Genomic DNA, 21,115 nt, shown 5'->3' with positions numbered 1-21,115 from the left:
AAAGTGAGTACACGGTCTATTACATGGTCTGTGGGTACAACAGGTGGCCACTATCTTAAGTACAGTTTGAGCTGCAGGATGCAGATGCTGCTGTCGAGCCTTTACTTGTGATAACAGAGACCAGAGCGGGGTGGTGAAGTTCTTTGGCAGTTTCGCCTTCAACAGGAAGCGTAATGTACTGGAGCTGGAAATCCGCCAGGATTACACGTCCTCGGGGACTCAGAAATACGTGGTGAGTGCACAGCCGTGTGTCAGAATGAGGCCTGGAGTTTGCATGCACATTCAAATACTAACAGGATAAATGTGGTGCACTTCTATGCTCGCAGGGCCCGATTAAGGTGACAGTCCAGGAACTTGACGGGTCTTTCAACCACACTTTGCAAATCGAAGAGAACAGTCTCAAACATGACATCCCATGCCATTCAAAAAGTAGACGGTAACCTCTTTTTTATTTTACAAGTGAGGCATTGTGGCTTTTCCCACTTTCTGCTGTCATAGCAGATAAAACGAATTAAAACGAACAAATATTGCGTTGGTCTTATTGCCCATTAATTTGCCTGTTTGAGTGTGTGCTGTGCTTTCAACCTTAGCATATGTTTTTGATGTTGAATGTGATTTTGTATGCCTTTTTTACATTGCAAATTAACCTTCATTTTTACCTCAATGAAAATGTTTCTCCCCATTCCAGAAACAAAAAGAAGAAAATTCCTCTGATGAATGGAGAGGAGGTGGACATGGACCTATCTGCAATGGAGTAAGAGTCCCCGCCCAGTTTTCAGCTAGCACCATGTAGCACATCAGTCAAGAGCTAGCAGATGAGACATCTACCCGCTTCTACGGCTGAGTGACCTCCCACTGCCGAATAATGCTGTGTGATTGAGAAACTGTCAGGGTGATTGTTGAGAGTTGTTTTTTCACAGAGTGCAGGGCTATAGAGGCAGAAACAGGGCCAGGAGTTCTCAGTCTAAGCTAGGGCGAGCGTCAAGGACTGTACGGTGAGCACCAAGTGAATCTTCCTGGTCAACCCCACGCCATTGCACAGAGGTTCATTGAGTTTTGTTTTGTGGGAGTGATGTGTACTGCTGTCGTTCTGTGCGGACAGCACGTACGATGCTTTAATATAAAAAGCAATCCCAGGTCTACGTTTCGGTAAGGTAATTGAAAGTGCCCCTAAATTACTGAAAGTGGTCCACATGCTAAAACTATTCTCCTTTGCCTTGGAACACCAGTGCCGACTCTCCATTACTGTGGATTCGGATTGACCCGGACATGTCCATCCTGCGCAAGGTCTGCATAATCTTCTTCATCTTTTTAGATTTCCATATCTATTGTAGTCTCAAAGCCCAGTGTAAATAAGTGTACTGTTGTAATTGTTAAGGTGGAGTTTGAGCAGGCAGACTTCATGTGGCAGTACCAGCTGCGCTATGAGCGGGACGTAGTGGCCCAGGAGGAGGCCATCTCTGCCTTGGAGAAGTTCCCCACGCCCGCCTCCCGCCTGGCGCTTACTGACATCCTGGAGCAGGAGCAGTGCTTCTATAAAGTGCGCATGCAGGCCTGCTTCTGTCTGGCCAAGGTGAGAAAAGTCCCCCTCACTCACAGTCATGACTGTGCTGTACATTTTCCCCTTCTACTAAGTTTCATTAGTACATGAGGAACGCAGTGGATGACATTATCTAAAGGTCCTGAAGGCTTCAGGCATTACTCGGGTTCATATAAATACAACTACTGACACACAGGAAAAAAGGTTTCATTAAATCAAATTTCTTTTGATAACTTGCCTTGATTGCTGTAAGGATTCACTTGTCTAAAGTGAAGTCTTCCAACTCATTTCAAACACATTTCACTTCCCCTTAATTGTTCTCTGTGTTTATGTTACATGTCTCTAGAAGAGTTTTTGAGATTTATCGGTAATGGAATTGGATGTGTAAGTAGATGTCGTCAAGTTTGAATGTTCCTACCTGAAATTATTTCGTAGTACTCTTCATTAAGGCATTTCGGCTGGATTCTGTTGACTCCATTAACAAGCTATCGAGCTTCACTGGGAAGAAAGTTGTGAAATTAGACCTATGTGCCAGCTTGCATTTTGAGGTGTTGATAGTCATACTCACTGTGTTGCATCAGTGATGATAACAGAGAGACTGCTCTGTCCGTAACTTTTATTTCCATATCTCTGAGGTTCTGCTTCCTCTTCATAAAATATAAATGCTTTAATAAGCAAAAAAGTCCCGGTACATTTTACGTGGCTTTACAAGTAGTCTGTTAGAGCAGAAGTGCTTCTCGCCAATTTAACAGGCATGTGCCAGTATATAGCAGTGTACAAATGCAATGGTTTCCAATGGGAGTATGTTTGTTTTCAGAGATGCACTCATTTTATTACTCAAAAGGTAATCTCTAGATACTTGTTAATTCAATAAAACAGTAAGCATCATGTGGGTGAGATGTTTGATGATTGATGATTGCATTTTAGCCGTTTACAGGAACTACAGTTGACAAGTTGGCATTAAATATGCATGTTCTTTTGAGAGAATATGTTTCCATATATTTCAAACTATGTTCTTGAACATCTGAACCTCTAAGCGTGTATAAAAATGGCTCAGGTAGACCGATAAACCTCAAAAGGCTTGTGGAAGAATGGTTTAGTATGTGAAAGGTGGAACCTGATTGATGTGGCTGCTGTGGGGTCAGGCCATTCGGAGAACACAGTATGTACTGTTAGTATGAAATGGGAGCAGCTGGAAAGGCCTCTAGGCAGTGCAAACAGCTTGTACCACTGAGCCCCCCTGTTTGCCCTCCCAAGGACAACATCCTGCCTGCCACGCTCACCACCTGATTACCCCAAATCCTCCAATTTCCTGCTGAAGCGCAGACCCTCTCCCCTAATGAGCGCTCGGGGGACCACCAGTCATTAATTAACAACCTCCACCCCCTCCACTGAAGAACAAAGCAGTCACAGCCATCTTTTTTTTCCCAGTCAAACTGCATACAGGCCAGAACCAGCTTCATGCTGTGGGAGGGGGAGGTAACTTTCTCGACAAACTGACACTTTGCATATTTCAGCCGGCGACAAACAACTTATCTGGCTTCCAACTGCAGAGCCGAACTCTCAGAGATGACGTCTAATGCTAGGGCTTTCAAACATATTGTGCATTCAGCTACAGTCCCCCATGGAGCCCTCGGCTGTCTTTGGCAGCAGCCCTTCTCCCCCCCGCAAACTGACAGCCGCGATTGCGATATGATTCTGTGGATGATGAGTAAGGTGCAGCAGCTGCTAGCACTGTCCAGCTTTCAAATGTGAGAGTAGAGATGGTCCCACTTGCAATACACTTGATCATAGGCCTGCATATGGGATCCCATGTAACACATCCTTTGAGCCATTGTAGCACCACTGCTCATTGTATTGGAGTGCTGTCACAGATGTTTTTTAATTTGTTTTTTAGATTGCAAACTCCATGGTGAACACGTGGACAGGTCCCCCTGCCATGAAGATCCTATTCACCAGGATGTTTTGCTGTAAGAGCTGCCCCAACATTGTCAAGACCAACAACTTCATCAGCTTTCAGAGCTACTTCCTGCAGAAGGTATTACGGCGCATTAATACGTGCTGCACATATTCATTGAGATGTGCTGACCATAGCATTTGCTGTTTATGTTTTTTATCACAAACCTCCACGAAAAGTTATTTTGAAACTGTGATAAGCAGACCTGTTTGAATGATAAGCAGGTTTATAAACGAGTGATTTGCTTTAATATTTTCAGTGTTTTTTAAATAATTTTTTTAAATGAAACATGATAGAAGTATAATTGATTGAGAGACAAACCTAGCTTGCAGACTTTATGTAACCTGTGTGTCTGTGAGAGTTCTTGTTTGACAGAAGCTCAACCAAGTTATTTTATGAAGCATTTTCTCAATTTAGCTGTTATGCAATGATGTATATACACATCCATGCCTTTCACTGATATGTTCTATATTACTCTGTTCATTTATAGACCATGCCAGTTGCCATGGCATTGCTCCGAGATGTGCAGAACCTCTGTCCAAAAGACGTCCTAAACTTCATTTTGGACCTTATCAAGTACAATGACAACAGGAAGAACAAGGTACAGAGGACCATTACAGGAGCCTACAAGTTACATCACAAACAGCTGCTGCTGATCATAGGTTTTTATTGAACAGCAGAGAATATCATTGGGCTAAGCAACTTTTATTGGGGAAAAAAATACTCATGATTGTTCTCCTTGTGTAATCATTGTGTAATAATTTACTGTCATAACTCTCTATAATCCCACATAGCAGAGCACAGCATGTTTTAAATTTTAATTAGCAGTGGGGGACGGTGAAGGAGAGTTGAAGTATGCAGTAATTGCTTTAATCCCATCTGGTGTGTACCCTTAGTTCTCGGACAATTACTACCGCGCTGAGCTGATCGACGCGTTGACCAACTCTCTGACCCCAGCAATCAGCATCAGCAGTGAGATTCGCACAGTGGACAACCTGAATGCAGATGTGCGCCTCATTCTGGAGGAGATCACCCGCTTCCTCAACATGGAGAAGTTACTTCCAAGCTATAGGAATACCATCACGGTCAGGTAAGGGATACAGTCACCCAGAACCTAGTTACAAGAAAACAGTTTCTTTAAACCAGCAGCCATGCTGCCATGTACCGTGCTCCTGCTGAATGGCTGAAACTAAGTCGGTGTGGGTTTGGTTAGTACTTCTATGGGAGACCTCCAGGGAAAAGCAAGGCCCAGTCCCAAACAGAACCCTTCGGACTATTACGGACTATGGGTGAGTCCTCGAGTGGACAAGGGCTTGAGAGGTATACAGCGGTTGAAATGGCACCCAATATGTGACTCATTGCTGAGGGACGGAAACGCAGGCTTACTCAAACTTATGTGACGAGAGGAAAATTTGAGTCATCCACCACCTACACCAGGCACGTAAACACCCAGGGGGTGTGCTGACAACGGGTCTTCGGTTCTGATAAATCTTTACAGAACAGCTTTGAAATAAGTGAATTCCAATGACATTTGGACATGAAAAGGACATGAGAGGGGGGTGAGTGAGAATAAAGAAAATATGTTGTTTTTTATCATGGGTTCATGCAGTGTGTCATTAAATTACAGCAGTTATAAGTAAGAGTGTTCGTCATGGAAAAATAAAATCATGGAAAACTGAAATCATGGATTGACTGTTTTAAAAAACATTAAATTAACCAATAGATCGCATGCACAGCAGTGGGAAATGATTGAAATAACATGTACAAGTCTATTAACAGTAGCCTAACAAGTGATTTTCAGTGGCCAGTTGCCGCTAGTGATAAATATTAGTAAAATGCATGGATAGATTGTTGCATTTAAATTGTTGCAGTTCATCCTGAAAAGAAATTGCATGTTTTTGTGGTTTTTTAAGTGTACTTTATATGCAAATTATATGAAAATTACACCCCTCATTCAGTGGAAGCACTTTCAAGGGGGTCATCCTGACATTCCCTCATTGTTCCCTCAAAGCAATTTCCCAAATTTAGAGCTGTATGTTCCCTCAAAAGATTTCCCCATCAATTTTCAGCCCTACGTTCCCTCAGCCCTAGGAACCACCTAGTAACCACTGTAGGAACCACCTGGTAACATCCTGGTAATCACCTAACAAACAACTGTAATTGCCTACCAGCATTCCAGAAATCACCTAGTGACCGTCCTAGCAGCCATTTAGCAATGTCTAAGCAACCAACTCAAACATCCTAGCTACCACCTGTCAAGCTCTATGTTCCCTCAAAGGATTTCCCAACCAATTTTTAGCCCTATGCTCCCTCAGATCTGTGTCATAGCAACCACCTATCAACAGCCTAGTAACCACCTGGTAATCACTGTAGAAACCACCTGATAACATCTTAACAATCATCTTGCAACTGTCTGTAATTACCTAGCAATACTCTAGCAATCACCTAGCGATGCTCTAGCAACAATCTAGCAATGCGTAAGCAACCAATTCATACACCCTAGCAACCACCTAGCGACACCCTACAAACCAGCTAGCAATGTCCTAGCAAGCACTTAGTAACACCATAGCAACCTCTTGTAATTGCCTATTTACCACCTAGTAGCCACCTTGTAATCAATATAGTAACCGCCTGTAAATGCCTAGCACACTCTAGCAATGATCAAGTAATGTCCTAGCAATGTCCTAGTCCTAGCAATCTGGCGATACCTAAACAAACTCATACACCCTATCAACCATATAGCAACACCCTAACAATCAGCTAGCAATGCCTTTGCAGTCACCTAGTGACACCCTAGCTACCACCACTATTAATCACATATTAACCACCTTCTAACATCCTAGATGTTAGGGCAATGGATTAAAGACCCAAGCACAGACAAAACGAGATATTTCAAAGCTAACAGTTTGTAAATACTATAGGTGTCTGTAAGGGAGAAAAAATCTTGAATATTCCTAAAAGTGTATTTGAGTGTGCGCGCGTGTGTGAATGTGTGTGCATGCAGCATACGCACATATTAGGGTTGTCATGGTAAGAAAAAATAAATACATGCAATAATACTTCCATGCACACACTAAAATAAGGGCTAAAATAGGGCTGAGGGAGCATAGGGTGCCAGTTTGGTGGGGAAATTCTTTGGAGGAACATACTGCTGAGGGAACATGGGTACTCTCCCCCATTGAGTGACGTTAAATATTTTCAGTTGGAACTGTTTCCTAAAATACATGTAATCTGATAATTCTGCTCAAGGAAAGAAGTACCAGCAATGAATAAGAACTTTTTTACATTAAATATTATAATAGCTGTATTATTTGTATTTCTAATTGTGAATAAATACTATAAAATGAATCTGTTCATATATACACCTACTGCAAATATAATGTCACTATACAAGATGCTTTAGAGTTAACTGAAGCCTGCAAAACCACAAATGCTCTATGCCTTCCAGCAGGCCATCAGAACCTTCTGTGAATATCTAAAATGGCCTTCAGACAAAAAACTGTCTGAGCCAATAAAAAACATACACTCAGGGTTCGTACGGTCATGAAAAACCTGGAAAAGTCATTGAAATTTAAAATGCAATTTCCAGGCCCTGGAAAAGTTATGGAAAATATTTTTTTTTTTGAAAAGTAATGGAAATATAGCTAAAGTTGCATCAAATACAATTGCTAATTAATCCAATCATAAAAATGGTATGTATACTAATAAAACGTAAATTGGCACGTAACCTTCGCGGTATTTTGGTGGTGTGAGAAGTTAATTCGGTCTGGCTCAGTCTGTTTACAGGCACGCCCAACAGGCACGCTTCTGCTAATGTAGCAGTTAGTAAACGTAGGCCCTACTGTGCCAACAATATGCTAGGGAAGTGCAGCTTCAATGATATATCAGGGCTCGAAATTAACTTTTTTACTTGGTAGCACTGGTGCTCCCAATTTCAAAAAGTTAGGAGCACCCACCAAAATGTAAGGAGCACCAACAATATATGCAATAGATTTTTTATTGATAAAAAACGACAATATAACAGTACGGTTTACAAGTAACAGTTAAACTGTCACGCCTAAAATGTGTCGACTCTTCAAGGAATTCCGTGTTATGCATTCAAACGACAAAGCGCTTCTCGTCACATTAATACCGCTAATTAAATCAACGGCCAGTAAACTGCATCGGAGAAATTAGCTGTTTCAACCGGGTCGCTACACAAAACACTACGTTAATGTTTTAAAAAAAAAATGCCGTAATCGTTCGCTTCAACTTTTCAGCTTTCGATAACGCTAATAAATTGAACATAAACTTTTGTCTTCAGGTAACATAAGTAAACGCATTAGCTCTCTGTGTCGCGTGACAGTGGAGTGCTGCAAAAGGGAGTGATTGAAGGCTAATATTAACCTATTTAAAATCAGCATTAAAGGTAAGAATGTCAAGCTCACGATTGGTTAGAAGGGTCACCGTCAGCTCACAAGGCACATACTGAGTGTACTAACTAGCGAATGTACAGAGGAAGAGACGTTCGACTGAAAAAAGAAAAGAAGGTTGCATCAGAACAATTATTTGCACTGCACAAATGCTCCCAATTATATTTCGAAGTCGCACAGATTAAATTTTGGGAGCATATGCGACCAAAATGGTCGCAATTTCGAGCCCTGTTTGAGACATTGACAAAATGTTAAACTATTCGAATTAAAATATGAAAGAATGTATCTAAGTGTGTTTATTTGTTTTAGAGAGGCACCATATGTTTCAGATGCAGACCTAATTTTACTTAGTGTTACAATAAATAATTTTAAATCGTCCCGCTGAGATAAAGTCATTTGTTTTGGTCATGGAAATTCAAAGGTTGTGGAGAAGTCATGGAAAAGTCATTGAAAATCATTGGTGAAAAAGTGTATGAACCCTGTACACTTAAACTGAAATAATATTAGAAAACCGCAGAAGATTAACTAAATTTTGCATTAAATACTATAGGCACGCTGCAGTTGATTGTTTTTCATGAAACATATTTTCCCCATCCAGTTGCCTGAGAGCCATCCGTATGCTGCAGAAAACCGGCCACATCCCTAGTGACCCTTCGCTGTTCAAGTCCTATGCGGAGTACGGTCACTTTGTGGACGTACGCATCGCCGCGCTTGAGGCTGTCGTGGATTACACACGAGGTACCGACTGCAGTCTTGCCACATTTCTGACATCTGTCCTTGCTTAGAGGTGCCTGTTCGGTGCTTTCTCTTGTTATTTATTTTCCTCCTCCTCTCTTTTTTTAATTCTCAATTTACTTTTCGCCCTAGTTTATTGAATAATTTAGGGGTGCCAATAAATCATTTTCCACAAATTCAGCTTGAGCCACATTAAAATTCTGGCCTTGATTGCAGTTGCTCAATCTACACTGAAGCCCCTGAAATTTTTTCTGGCATGGGATTTCTGCACTCTGGTTGGTGCCAGGAAATTTCTGATAATTAACTTGGTTGGTTGGGGTGGGTTTTGACAACATAGATGAACGTAGTGCAAAGTGAAATGGAGCAAAGATTACACCTGGAACCTTAAGTTTAATGCCATACATACAATGCAGAATCTGTAGTCTGTCCATAAATGTGTAAGTAGCTCACTGGATTTTGTAGGAAGTGTTGGAGTATTGCACTTAGGAGAGTTTCTTTGGAGAGGGTGCATGCGCTCTCTCATCACATTTTATCACTGACATAACTCCCTATTCTCATGAACCACATTCATTTCCTTTACTTGACTGGTTTGCACACACCAACAGCTGATTTTTGCTGTTTAAGACAACAGACTCTTTACATCAGAGATATTCAGCTGGCAGCCTGGAGGCCAAATGCAGTCTACTATAGAACTGTCATTCACATTTCTGTTTCAACTGGGCCATTGTCTTTGTGAAGAAGTGTTATTCAGACATCTAAATTTGTGACCCAGTATGTGTCTGCACAGTATCAGTATATCTTCCATTACTGATAGAATAGTAAGTAATAGCATATTTTAACAAGATATATTCTTTGCTTATACACATGTACAGTACATCTTTGCATTACATTACATTTATTTGGCAGACACTTTTATCCAAAGCACCGTACAATAAGTACATACTGAAGGTATGACAAAACACAGGTCCGATAAGGTACAATAGTCATTTTGTACAATTATTCATAGCCATGAAGACTTTAAGTCCAGTTCACACAGTAAACATTACTCCGACCTAACCTATAGTCAAACTAGGAGGCATGACAAGCTACAACATCAAGATAATGATACAATAAATATCTTATTCATTCATTGTCTAAAGTCCTATTCTGACTTTAGACAATGTATGTTTTGCTCGAAGATGTCATGTCTTATTTATTTTTTTTTTTACTTTGGTAATTCCAGTGGAGCCTTCTAACGGGATAAAGAAAACCAAAATAGCCCCATACCAATTACTGACCGGTTCCCGGATGTTACATATTGAAACTTCCAGTAGCTTAAACAAAGGCACATTTTGCAGCAATAGACAACTAGGAAAAAACAAAACAACAAAGGAAAAAAATGATTACGTCCTAGGAGTGCTTGGCTATTACTGTGTAATGTTGCAGTCAAAACTCATGAAATTCTGTTGCTCGCGGCTCTCAATCATTGTTAGAAAATTCCGGAAATGTGGCCTACAATGTTGGAAAGCTTCTACTGCCCTCTACTAAATAAAATTTATCAGTCAAACCAGAACTCACTGAAACAAGTTACAAAGGCGTAAAATGCAAGTGGACTTTTGCGCATGGCCAATGTAAATGCCATTACCCCCCGACAGATTGTTCAAGACAACAGATTGTTCAAAACAATAAATGATCACTGAATCTTGATAGGGACATCATACACATATGTGTAAAATCAATGGTAAGATTGTATATTTATTCCATATTTAGTCACAGATATTGATAGAATGACGTGGTATTATTCCACAAAAATTCCTCTTGTTTTATTTCTGCTATTCAGTGAGCAGTGTTTTTCAACACTATTCAACACTACATACCTTCAGGCTATTGTTGGATTTATCTTGCTATGATGAAATACAAATTTTTGGTGGTGAAAAAATATTTTTTATGAACTCCCAGATAAACACTATTGTTCAATGTGTCACAGTAGTTGCAGTTGAGACTGGGTGGGGGGGGGGGGGGGGGGGTGGTTGCTTGTTTCCACTCATATTTTGGCTGCAGGAGCACTGATGTCTGAATTGAGCTATCTCCGGACGCCAGCGTCCTGGCCACTAGGGGGCTGTTAAAGGTGTTAAAATACCTTAAGCACAAGAACAGAATCTCTTCAGTGGCATTAACATCACAACAGGGACAGCGTAAAAGTGCTGTGAATTCATATTAGCAACAAGCTTTGCTCCGAATGTTCATTTCACTTGGTTTCAGCTTAAAAGGCACCTTTTTCGTGAAGATTAGCTTTTCTCCCTTAATCTGGGACGCCGAAACTGTTGGAGCTGAAAGTCAGGACTTTTAAGCACTTTCTCTGAATTGCTAATATAAACCTCATTAATCAAGCTTGCAGCCAAGTCTGAAAGGATCCTTTGTGAAGCAGGGCCAGCCCCGCAGTGCCTCTTTACATGCTGTTTATTGGCAGTTGACAGGAGTTCTGGGGAACTGCAGTGGCTGCTCAACCTGGTCCAGAATGACCCAGCGCACTACATCAGGTCAGTTTTCACACGGTGTTGTGTTGTGGGGAAGCTAAGGCCGCACACCAAGGGAAAGGGTAGGACTCTTTCCAGAGAATACCCTCCACAGTATTCACACACATTCTGTTTCTAGAGAACTCCTTGCTCAAAGCCTGCTGTTTTTCTTGGCAAGGCAGTAATTACCGTTCAAATGTTCCAACATTTTCTTTACTGTGACCCAAGTGATTGGCTTTTTTATATTACCTGCTCATAATGTTACTGCAGATGCAGATGAGCTTATGTGAAGTCTTTGCCTTTATGCATGTCAAGCTGCTGTTTCATATGGAGCAATGAACAGACCCTTTTTTACTTACGTAATCATTTATAACCTGTAGAGGTTTGAGGCTTTAAATATACTGCTGCTATGGAATACTGAGTAAATTCTTTATTGCTTGTTAATTGCAGTTACTGACAGAGAAAACCCGTTGTTGTGGAGAAACAGGAGTTGATAATAGATGGCCTCAGTGGAGATACCATGTTTTATGAATTAAGCTGAAAACCATTTTCATTTTTTAATCATGTCAACTATCATTATTATTATTAGCATTACCACGCATTTTTTAAACTGAAAACTGGACGCAAGAAAAATACAATTCACAGATATGCTTCAAGTAGACATCTTAAAGAACATTTTTCTTTGCATGTAAAACTTTATGTGAAATTTCTGGGCAGAAAACCTGTTTTTATCCAGCTCCTTAAAACCTAAAACTTCCCCTAATTATCCTTTCAGGCACAAGATTTTAAGCATGCTGGGTAAAAACCCACCCTTCACCAAAGCCACGGAATCCTCCCTCTGCAGCGAAGCTCTGGTAGACCAGTTGTGGAAGCTGATGAACTCAGGTACATTACAGAGGCTGACCGTTTTAATTTAGGTGTGTAAAGGATGACTCACACCTGTGTTTTATTTAGGTTTTTGAGGCCCATGGGCCTGTGTAGTCACAAGCATATGTATTACAGGGCTTCACTTGCACGCATGAAGTTTTATTCAGGTCCGAGAGAGAGACACCTGAAAATTCATGTTTATTAGTACAGGCATAGAAGTGGTATTACACGTCTCAAAAAAGTTTTTTCTATGTAATGCAATCCATATTCCATGTTTCAGTTTCCTCAAGTTGGATTGCAAAAATAAGCAATTAGACTGACTGAAAGACGGTAACTCATGTTGAAACATCTCTCTCAACAAACCGTTGTCTTCTTGGTTTGATATTACCAAAGATTCCCTCTGTGGAAGTAAATGCAGTTTATCTATACATATATATGTATATGTCCTGAGCAGTGATCTTGCTAATGTGTGTGCTGTCTGTGACCCATTTTACTCTAGCCTCCACCAGGGGCCCTTAGTTCTACCTAAGACTTGGAAAAATCCATGAACGTTACCTTTCCTGGGGAAAAATAGCAGTTTATGACCTGCTTTTCATTACTGGATAGGATACACTTCTTTAAAGTGAAAAAATCTGTTCTTTCACATTTGGCAGAATTTGAAAAGATATATGCAGTGGGACCACTTGCGGGCTCTGACAGCGAGGATTTGTTTCTTTCTTATTGCGGTGTAAATTTTTATGCATTTGGAGTCTCAAGTATACTTCTGTACTTTGATGGCCATGGCGGCTGTTGGCAACCACACCATGCATCCAGTGCCAAACCGATTAAATTGAGCTTTTTGGTGATTCCAGTTGAAAGCCTATTCATAATGCCTTGCTGTTTCTCCTCCCTCTATCCTCAAAATTCAATTGTCACACTTTGAAGTCACCTCACAAACTTGAACTGAGGCCACACCGGCCATTTTTCAAGTTTTTATATTAACAAGGCGCACTGCTGTTTTATTGAGGTCAGATTGTCAGCTCGATACCTCCAACAAAGCCTTTTGTGCAACTCTAGCTGAACCACTGCAGCCATGACAGAGAAACAGCTGTGCTGCATATGCCTGGTCAGAGAGAATTTGTGTCAAAAGAAACACTCATATCTGTTCCTTGAACTCGTCATTTTTCAAAGTTCTCTTAGGGATTTCTAAGGGGATTGTTACGGTAAGAAAGAAAATACTTCCTCCATCAGATCCCATATAATGATTACTTCAGGACATTCCTGTATAGCATTTAATTATGATACATTTAAGATTGAAAGAATTTAAAAGCATCTGTAATTTCTTTATTACTCTGCTCATAATTTACAAACATGAGATGATTTTAACGTTTCAAACTAACGATTCAGACGCTTTCTCCAAAGACTAACTCACCTGACTTTGCATTCATAAAACATTCACTCAGCGTTGTACATTTTTTCAGGAAAACTAGTGGTTTTATTTACTGTGTAGTTATGTTCCATTACTGTAGCATAGGTAAACCTAGCATAGGTGCTTTCTGATTAGGCATATGCCAATATTAGAATTTCTTAGTAGCATTATTTTGTTCAAAGCTTTCAGGATATATAATATTATCACCAAATTACTGACATAAGTTGAATGTCATAAATCAGTATTAAAACATACTTCAATGACTTAAAAAATATATATATTTAAACCAACCGGAAAACATCTTGTTTCTAAAGCATGTCTTATTGCAAAACATATGTAAAAATATTAACATTATGGCCATGCTAATAATTAGTTTTAACAAAATAACGGAATTCAGACGTAAACATAAACATTTTTTTTTCAACAAAATAATGTGCTGTTGATAACATAATATTTAAGTAGATATAAACATTTTGGCCTGCTTTTAAACAAAACAATAACTGCCCAGCTTATTCGGAACTAAATGTCAACATTTTGGCCCTCTTTTAAACAAAAAAAACTACTTAAAGGTGCCTCTGAGGTAATTATCTGGAGGGACGTATCTGGCAGGTACCTCTCATGACTGGCGGCTGCGCTGTGATGCGGTAAACCTGTACTACACCCTGTTCGGCCTCACCCGGCCCTCCTGCCTCCCCCTGCCCGAGCTGGGCTTGGTGCTCAACCTCAAGGAGAAGAAGGCTGTCCTCAACCCCACCATAAAACCTGAAGCAGGCGCTGGCGCCGTGGAGACGGGCACACCGGCAAACTTCCACACCCCTGCCATGGGCTTCCCAAGCAGTGTAAGCACATTTTCGCACGCACATGTCCAGAGCCTGTCACTGGAAAACTGGTAATTACATGCCTCATGTCTAACGCACAAGACTAATCAATGAAGTACTATATCAAGCACACGCATGAATGCATACCAAAAAAAAGCATTATGGACAGATTTATTTTCTGGATTTCATTTTCTCAAAGCTTGCCTTGATGCCTTTTAAACTGACGTCCTTATCCAGTGTTGCTTATGGTGCCCACATACTAAATCTTGAGGACTGTCTGAGGCAGCAGAGTTTTGCTGTAATGCATGAAGACCACACACACCTAAGTCAGAGGGGCAGTATTAGTGGGTACATTGTGTTCCAAGCCAAATCCATGGCTCTGCATGCAGCTTTGATCATAATGAAAGCTGATTGAGCTCCACAAAAGGCACAAGCCAGCAGTTACGTTAGCAGTGGCAGATGCCACGTGGCTGTGTGTGTGAATGAGTGCGTATGTGTGTGCATTTGTGTGTGCATGTGTGTGTGTGCATTCGTGCGTGCATGAGTATAAGTGTGTGTGTGAGACATCATTTCCTGCTTAAATAAGCCGGATCCTGAGCTGTACTGATGGGCAAGGAACGTGCGGTTGTGAACAGGGGTGTGGTTCTGAAATGGGCGGCATGCTGTTTGCAGATAGAGGAGGAGCACATGGCAATTGAGCCGCCCCCAAGTGCTACGGCTCCGCCCCCACAGGGGTCGAAGAGGAAGGCGGAAACCCCCCTGGGGTCCCCACCAGAGCCTGGACAGGTACTGCAGGACGAGGGCCGCAGAAGAGACAAACTGCAGATCAGAGTGAGATGCTGCTGGTGGAGATGCGTTCACCGTTTTACACCAATGTATCTATATGCAAACCAGATGGTCAGCTCCAGTGTTCGTCCTGCCATTTTTACTTTCCTATTTGTAGGAAGTCTTTGAATACTAGCTTTAGACGATCAGGCTTCAGCCACATATGTCCATTTTATTTGTAATGAGCCAAAAATGGGAACACTTTGAGAGTTAGCAACTGAACTTTCAATGTTAACTTTGTAGTGTTGGCCATCTGGAGAGTTTATAGAAAATCTGTGTTTACACCACACTGTTCTGTCTGTGGAGACACACCTGATGATTGACTGTGATCTTTTTTCAGCTTTTTTCAAAGTGATGCATTGTTAACAGAATTTACCTAATTATTTCTCCTGTACAGAACAAGATTAACTATAGTGAATGTTTGCGTTCAGCATTAAGTGTTTTAAATGGGTTTGTGGAGTTTGAGAATGAAATTTCATTATAAAAAATATTCCGTTCCTTTTGGTTTTATATTTACTGGAGTTTTGTGTTTGATAATACAGCATGTCAGCAATTCCATGATGGAGCCCAAATGGGCATATTGGATATATCTTATTTGCATATTGTTTGAGGTCAATCTTATGCCAATGTTTCAAGTCTACCGAAGATGCTATTAAAGTGTAATGACTCCTGTATTTTTAAGCAGAAGCTGCAACGAAATTCACACATTGACTTACGTGTTTGCAGTTCAATCCGCAAGAGGAGGAAGATATTGACATGGACACAGTTCATGACAGCCAAGCCTTCATTTATCACCATCTCAACATGCTGGAGAGACCATCTACACCAGGTATCCATCTTCACTTCAGTATGCTAGTCTGGCCATACCAGGTCATAAAGACCTTCAGTACAATACCTGGGATGATGCAATTGTGATTGCTCCATCTTCTCTCTACATATAAGCAACAGACCTCTTGCATGTTTGAAATACTACCACTTTTTAGATACCAGTGAAATTTAAAAAAAAAACGTTCCTAATGTTTATATTGAAACATTTTCAATGAAGCGGTTTTTTGAGTAAGGATAGGGGGGGTAAGAGGTTTTGCTACATGTTATTGGGTACTCAGCTGTATGTTTACTTTATCTGTTGCGAAATACAAAAAATAAATAGAATGTGGTCCTCACAAAAAGGTGCAATCATGAAATAATAATTTTGTTTTGAAAATTTGTGAAAACAGATAGTTTATTTTAAAACTGTATTTTGCGGGAATTTCACCAATCTCTAATGAGTTTAAGATTTAAGTATTTGACCCGGGTCTGAGAGGACACAAAATCGGTGTTCAGTAACAAGTGTGCATGACTTGTCTGTCTAGAGCAAGCAATGTTGTTGAATGTTTCAGTGCCAACCCTGTTCTCTCTGTAACCCCTCTCTCCCCAGGTAAAGAACCGCCATCTCTGGAGCAGGCTATTCTATCCATGCCAGCGACACCCCTGCCAGTATTCAGCAAGGAGAGTAATTCTTCCTCCAAGCACAGTGACCACCACCACCATCACCACCACCATCATGAACACAAGAAGAAGAAGAAGAAACATAAGCACAAGCATAAGCACAAGCATAAGCATGACAGCAAGGACAAGGACAAGGACAAGGATAGGGACACCCACGGAGCAATCAACAGCCCCGCTAGTGGCCGGTCCCTACGCTCACCCTCCCTCTCCGACTGAGGCCCAAGAGTACCAAACATCACCCTCAAACACCTTGCTGTGCCCCTTGACCGCTTCCCAAAGCCCTCTCTTTCCCAGCCGCTGAAAGATGGCCTTTTCCCGCCATGTATCCTCAAATTTAGGGCCATTTGGTCCCACATCATGCAGCACCATGGACCACTAAGGCTTAACTGCCATCTTGGTTGATAAATGACAATTTAGAGTTTTTTTGTTATACAATTTTTGGCATTGGTCTAATCACACTCTTTTGAATATCAGCATCACTGGTTTCTCTGGGCTTTCATAAGGCCAGAGTAATTGCAGTAAGCCAACTAAATTGAGGGCTTACATTTTAAGGGTGAAGGAAAATGAAAAGTAGCGTCCACAAGAAAAATGTTGATCATCTTGGCCTCTGTCCACATCACTCTGTAAAATTCCCAAATATTATGGTTGTTGTATTCATGTTTTTAAATCTGAAATCTGAAGTTTCTGTCAGTGTAATGGACCTAAATTGTATTGTAATATATGCATTCAGTTATATTTTATGTTCAGGCCTTGAACTTAAGACTATTGCTATATTGTTAACTTTATTTTTCTGTACATCCAAGATGATTTCGGTCATAGGCTGGGCTGATTGATATAGCACACAAACATACTGTACAATTTCCACTCGAGCCTTAACACATTATGTATTTTGTGAGTTTCCAACCATGCTTGATTTTGTCCCACGTATATAACTTTTTTCTGTTTTTAGCATTGTCGTTAACATTGTTAACAGGCTCGCTTGGTTGCTGTTATTTCTTTATTGAGTAGATTTTTTTTTTTTGTATTTCCCATTTTACTGTCATGATAGAATAATAGCCACATTAAACATGGCAATTTAACGTATTTTTGTGTATTTTGCCATGAATATATCTTTTATGTATTCCTGATTAATAAAGTGTTTTATAGATTATTTTGTGAGAGGTGTATTTTCATTACTTTAGTACTTTACCATGGCTGACAGTGTCATCACAGGCCAGTAACCCCTGCTGGTTGGCTGGGTGCCCACCGGTCCCCCTGTGCATGAAGTGGCTTCTTCTGACTAATGTCTTTGCGAGATTGCAAACAGTGGCATGAGAAGTGGGGCCTGCCATTATGTGCTTTGGAAGAGCTCATGCTTGTCTCTGCTCTTCCGAATTGATAGCTCAGGTTTGAGTGCTGATGAATACAATTGCACGTTCCAAATTAGGGAGAAGAGGGGGACAGCATAAAAAGTTAGTTGTATGTCTTCATAATTAACAGAATTAGAAAGAGCCCCTTTTATCTTCCTTTGAAAAACTAAAGCTCATGCTGAACTCCTAAACCAGGAATTACCTTACAAATTAAAGTGGGCAGAGCTTAGACCAGCAGCCTTGGCAGTGTCTGCTCTGACCATGCTTTGCAGGTTTGCTGATACTTTCTTGGAATACGTTTTACTGCTGCGGCATGGAGACCACATGGTTCATCACCATCAGAAGAGCCAGGGGTCCGCATGTAGGTTGCACCTGCAATACCACTGAGTTTAAAGGCCCCTGGATATGCTGGCTAATTCTTATTGAAGCCCAAAACCTCAAGATGTGTTCAGTGGCCAAAAACTCATTCAACCTTGAAGCTTGGAGGCCACTTGAAACAGCATCTACCGTTGCTAGTTTTTGTTGGAGGTCACTTGTTTATACAACTCCTTTCTACCTTTTACAAGCCATCATCAGTTTACCACTTCAGTATTCAGTATAGTTAAGAACAACTTAATTTAATTTTATCTCAGCCAGTAAAGACTCTTGAGATGATCCAGAGCTGGACCCTATAGCCTAGACATTGCCAGTTTGAGCCTGGGCTGTTGGTAAGTCTGCACTGGTGGGAAACAGTTGTCTTTGTCCAGTCAGGGATGGGTTTGGCTTATGCTGACCAGGGTCAGGTTATTGATGCATGGAAATTAATAACATGCTGCACTAGAGCGTAATTGCTAATTACAAATTTGGGAGAGCAAAATGTAAAAAATTAAAAAATTAAAAATTTTATTGTAAATTTGTATCATTAAGTAAAGTGCAATTTTATTAAAATTGTACTTTGTACTCTACTGAATGTATTTATGTACTGTATATAAATCTTGCTTCTGAAGCAGACTTTGAGCTTGGCTATCATGTAGCACAGATTATCAGTCAGAATGCACACATTCACTTATGTGGAATGTCTTGACAGTGTAATGCTTAAAAGCAGCAGATGTGTATGACACAGTGAATAAAACTGGTAGTAATGTATGAAGACATGTTACAGGAGTTCAGCAGGGAACAATCTGGTTCATGTCAGGCTGAAGGGCTGCTGGGAATTATCCTGGCCAGGTTTGCACTGTTCTGATGCCAGGAATAATTTGTCCTGCTTTCGATCACATTTCAACATATTGTGCCCATAGGTGTTCCTACTTTCAGTGTTGGTAGCATGGGGAGTAGTCAACCAGTTAACTTTGCTTTTATAATAGCAACACTAGGGTGAAATGAGTGGTGGCAATGATGAGAGGCAAAGTCCTGGTTGAAATGAATGGACTGGGCAATTTCCAGATCACCAAAGCAAGCCACTTCAATGTTCTTTTGCCTCAACATGATGAACAGGTGTTTTAGGGAAAATGTGCAATGCCAATGTACTAAGCTATGTACTATAGGAAAGGAATTTTGCATTGGTACTCAAACCCTTTATTTTGTGTGTGAGAAGGCGAATGGTGATTACTCTTGGAACTAGAAAACTAAAGAGAGTGACTGGGGATGTATGATCATCACTGCCTGACAATTCATCTTTCACTGTATTCTCCCACACCATGGGGTATATATATTCATACTTGAATATACATACATATGGCATCTAAAGCTGGGTCTGATACCCTACATATAAGTTTATATGTTAAAGCATATGTCAAAGTACAAGTGATAATGCATATTATAGTTTGGTTTACAAGCTTATGATGCACTTATTGTAAAGTGGTAGGAATACATTTTGTTACATTGGTAACTCAGAGTACAGGGCGAAAAGTTATTTACTTGCCAGTTCTTCACCTTTCAGACAGTATTTTTGTTGCTGTTTGGCTCTGTACTCCAGCACACTGGATCTTAAATGAAGCAATGAATATGAGGCTAAAGTGCAATCTGTACGCTTTAATGTGAGAGTATTTGCATCCAAATCAAGTGATCCTTGTAGGAATTACAGCCCTTTTTATACACAGTCCTCCCATTTTAGCAGAGTTAAAGTAATGGGACAATTTAGCATAATCTGAAATAGTTATATTTAGTACCTGGTTGCAAATCCTTTGCATTAAATGACTGCCTTAATTCTAAGACCCAGACATCACCAGTTGCTGGGTATCATCCCTGGTTGACACTCTGCACAGCCTGTACTGTGGCCATCTTCAGTTCCTTTTTGTTTCTGGGGCATTTTGCCATCAGTTTTGTCTTCAGGAAGTTAAATGCATGTTCAGTTGGATTCAGTCAAGAATATTACAAGAATATTACACTTTTTGGCCCTGAAAAACTCTTTGGTTGCTTTAGCAGTAAGTTTGGGGTCATTGTCCTGCTGCTGGGTGGTTTGTTTTGAGGCATTTGGCTGGATCTAAGCAGATATGATGTTCTGTATACTTCAGAATTCATGCAGGCAGCAGTCACATCATCAATGAAGACAAGTGAGCCAGTTCCGGTGGCACCCATACATACCCAAGCCATAACACTACCTCAACCATGTTTCACAGATGATTGGGTTGTCATGGATAATAAGCTGTTCTTTTCTTTTTCCACCCCTTCCTCCTTCCATCACGGTACACAGTAACACTTGTTTTACCAATCTATTAGATTGTTCCAGAAAAGTTTCAGAAAACTCCAACATGGCTGCTCTGTTCTTGAGGCTTACCAGTGGTTTGCATCATGCGATGAATCCTCTGAGGTTATGCTGGTGTGGTCTTCTCATGTTAGTTTTTGACACATCTATGCTTACATTCTGAAGCAGTGGTCTTCCGTGTTCAACCAGGTCGTATGCTATTGCTGTGCTCAGCGTTATTGCTCCCTAACAATATATCCAACTGTGTACTTGTTGCCCAATGTTTTGGCCATGTCTCTGGTCTATTTATTCAGATTTCAAACCTGTTGCAAATAGGTTATTTGGGTGCATGACTTCCCAAATAAAAAAATTACATTGGTCTTTAGGGCGCGAATGTTTACGTGGTTTAGTGTGCTGACCTGAAGACGAGATTTAAGCCTATACCTTTTTAGTTTCAAGTGGAGACGATTTTCTCTGTATCGACCTACTTATCTTATTTTTGTAGCAATTTGCAGGTTATAGCCTACCTCCACGAGTTAATATGTGCGGAGCAAATAAG

At 40.6% G+C, this 21,115-nt stretch overlaps 1 protein-coding gene across 2 annotated transcripts in view; it reads left to right on the top strand.

Annotated features, from left to right (window-relative positions):
* The window catches only part of taf2 (TAF2 RNA polymerase II, TATA box binding protein (TBP)-associated factor), a 30,550-nt gene extending 12,855 nt beyond the window's left edge, over positions 1-17,695 (top strand). Inside the window, exons 13-28 of one of the 2 annotated variants that reach the window (XM_035432197.1) lie at positions 118-232; positions 327-436; positions 689-754; positions 921-995; positions 1,230-1,287; positions 1,379-1,573; positions 3,438-3,578; positions 3,988-4,098; positions 4,394-4,587; positions 8,508-8,647; positions 11,094-11,163; positions 11,915-12,024; positions 14,024-14,253; positions 14,905-15,063; positions 15,784-15,886; positions 16,475-17,695. In XM_035432197.1, coding sequence (XP_035288088.1) covers positions 118-232; positions 327-436; positions 689-754; positions 921-995; positions 1,230-1,287; positions 1,379-1,573; positions 3,438-3,578; positions 3,988-4,098; positions 4,394-4,587; positions 8,508-8,647; positions 11,094-11,163; positions 11,915-12,024; positions 14,024-14,253; positions 14,905-15,063; positions 15,784-15,886; positions 16,475-16,761 — 2,164 coding nt within the window. In that variant the 3' untranslated portion in view covers positions 16,762-17,695. The remainder of the gene's footprint in view (positions 1-117; positions 233-326; positions 437-688; positions 755-920; positions 996-1,229; positions 1,288-1,378; positions 1,574-3,437; positions 3,579-3,987; positions 4,099-4,393; positions 4,588-8,507; positions 8,648-11,093; positions 11,164-11,914; positions 12,025-14,023; positions 14,254-14,904; positions 15,064-15,783; positions 15,887-16,474) is intronic. The other variant, XM_035432204.1, reaches the window with a different exon arrangement.
* The last annotated feature ends 3,420 nt before the right edge of the window (positions 17,696-21,115 follow it).

This window comes from Anguilla anguilla, chromosome 1 (assembly GCF_013347855.1).
Source record: "Anguilla anguilla isolate fAngAng1 chromosome 1, fAngAng1.pri, whole genome shotgun sequence".
Lineage (NCBI taxonomy): Eukaryota > Metazoa > Chordata > Actinopteri > Anguilliformes > Anguillidae > Anguilla > Anguilla anguilla.
The sequence above is the reverse complement of the archived record's forward strand: the minus strand, read 5'-3'. Positions and strand labels throughout refer to the sequence as shown.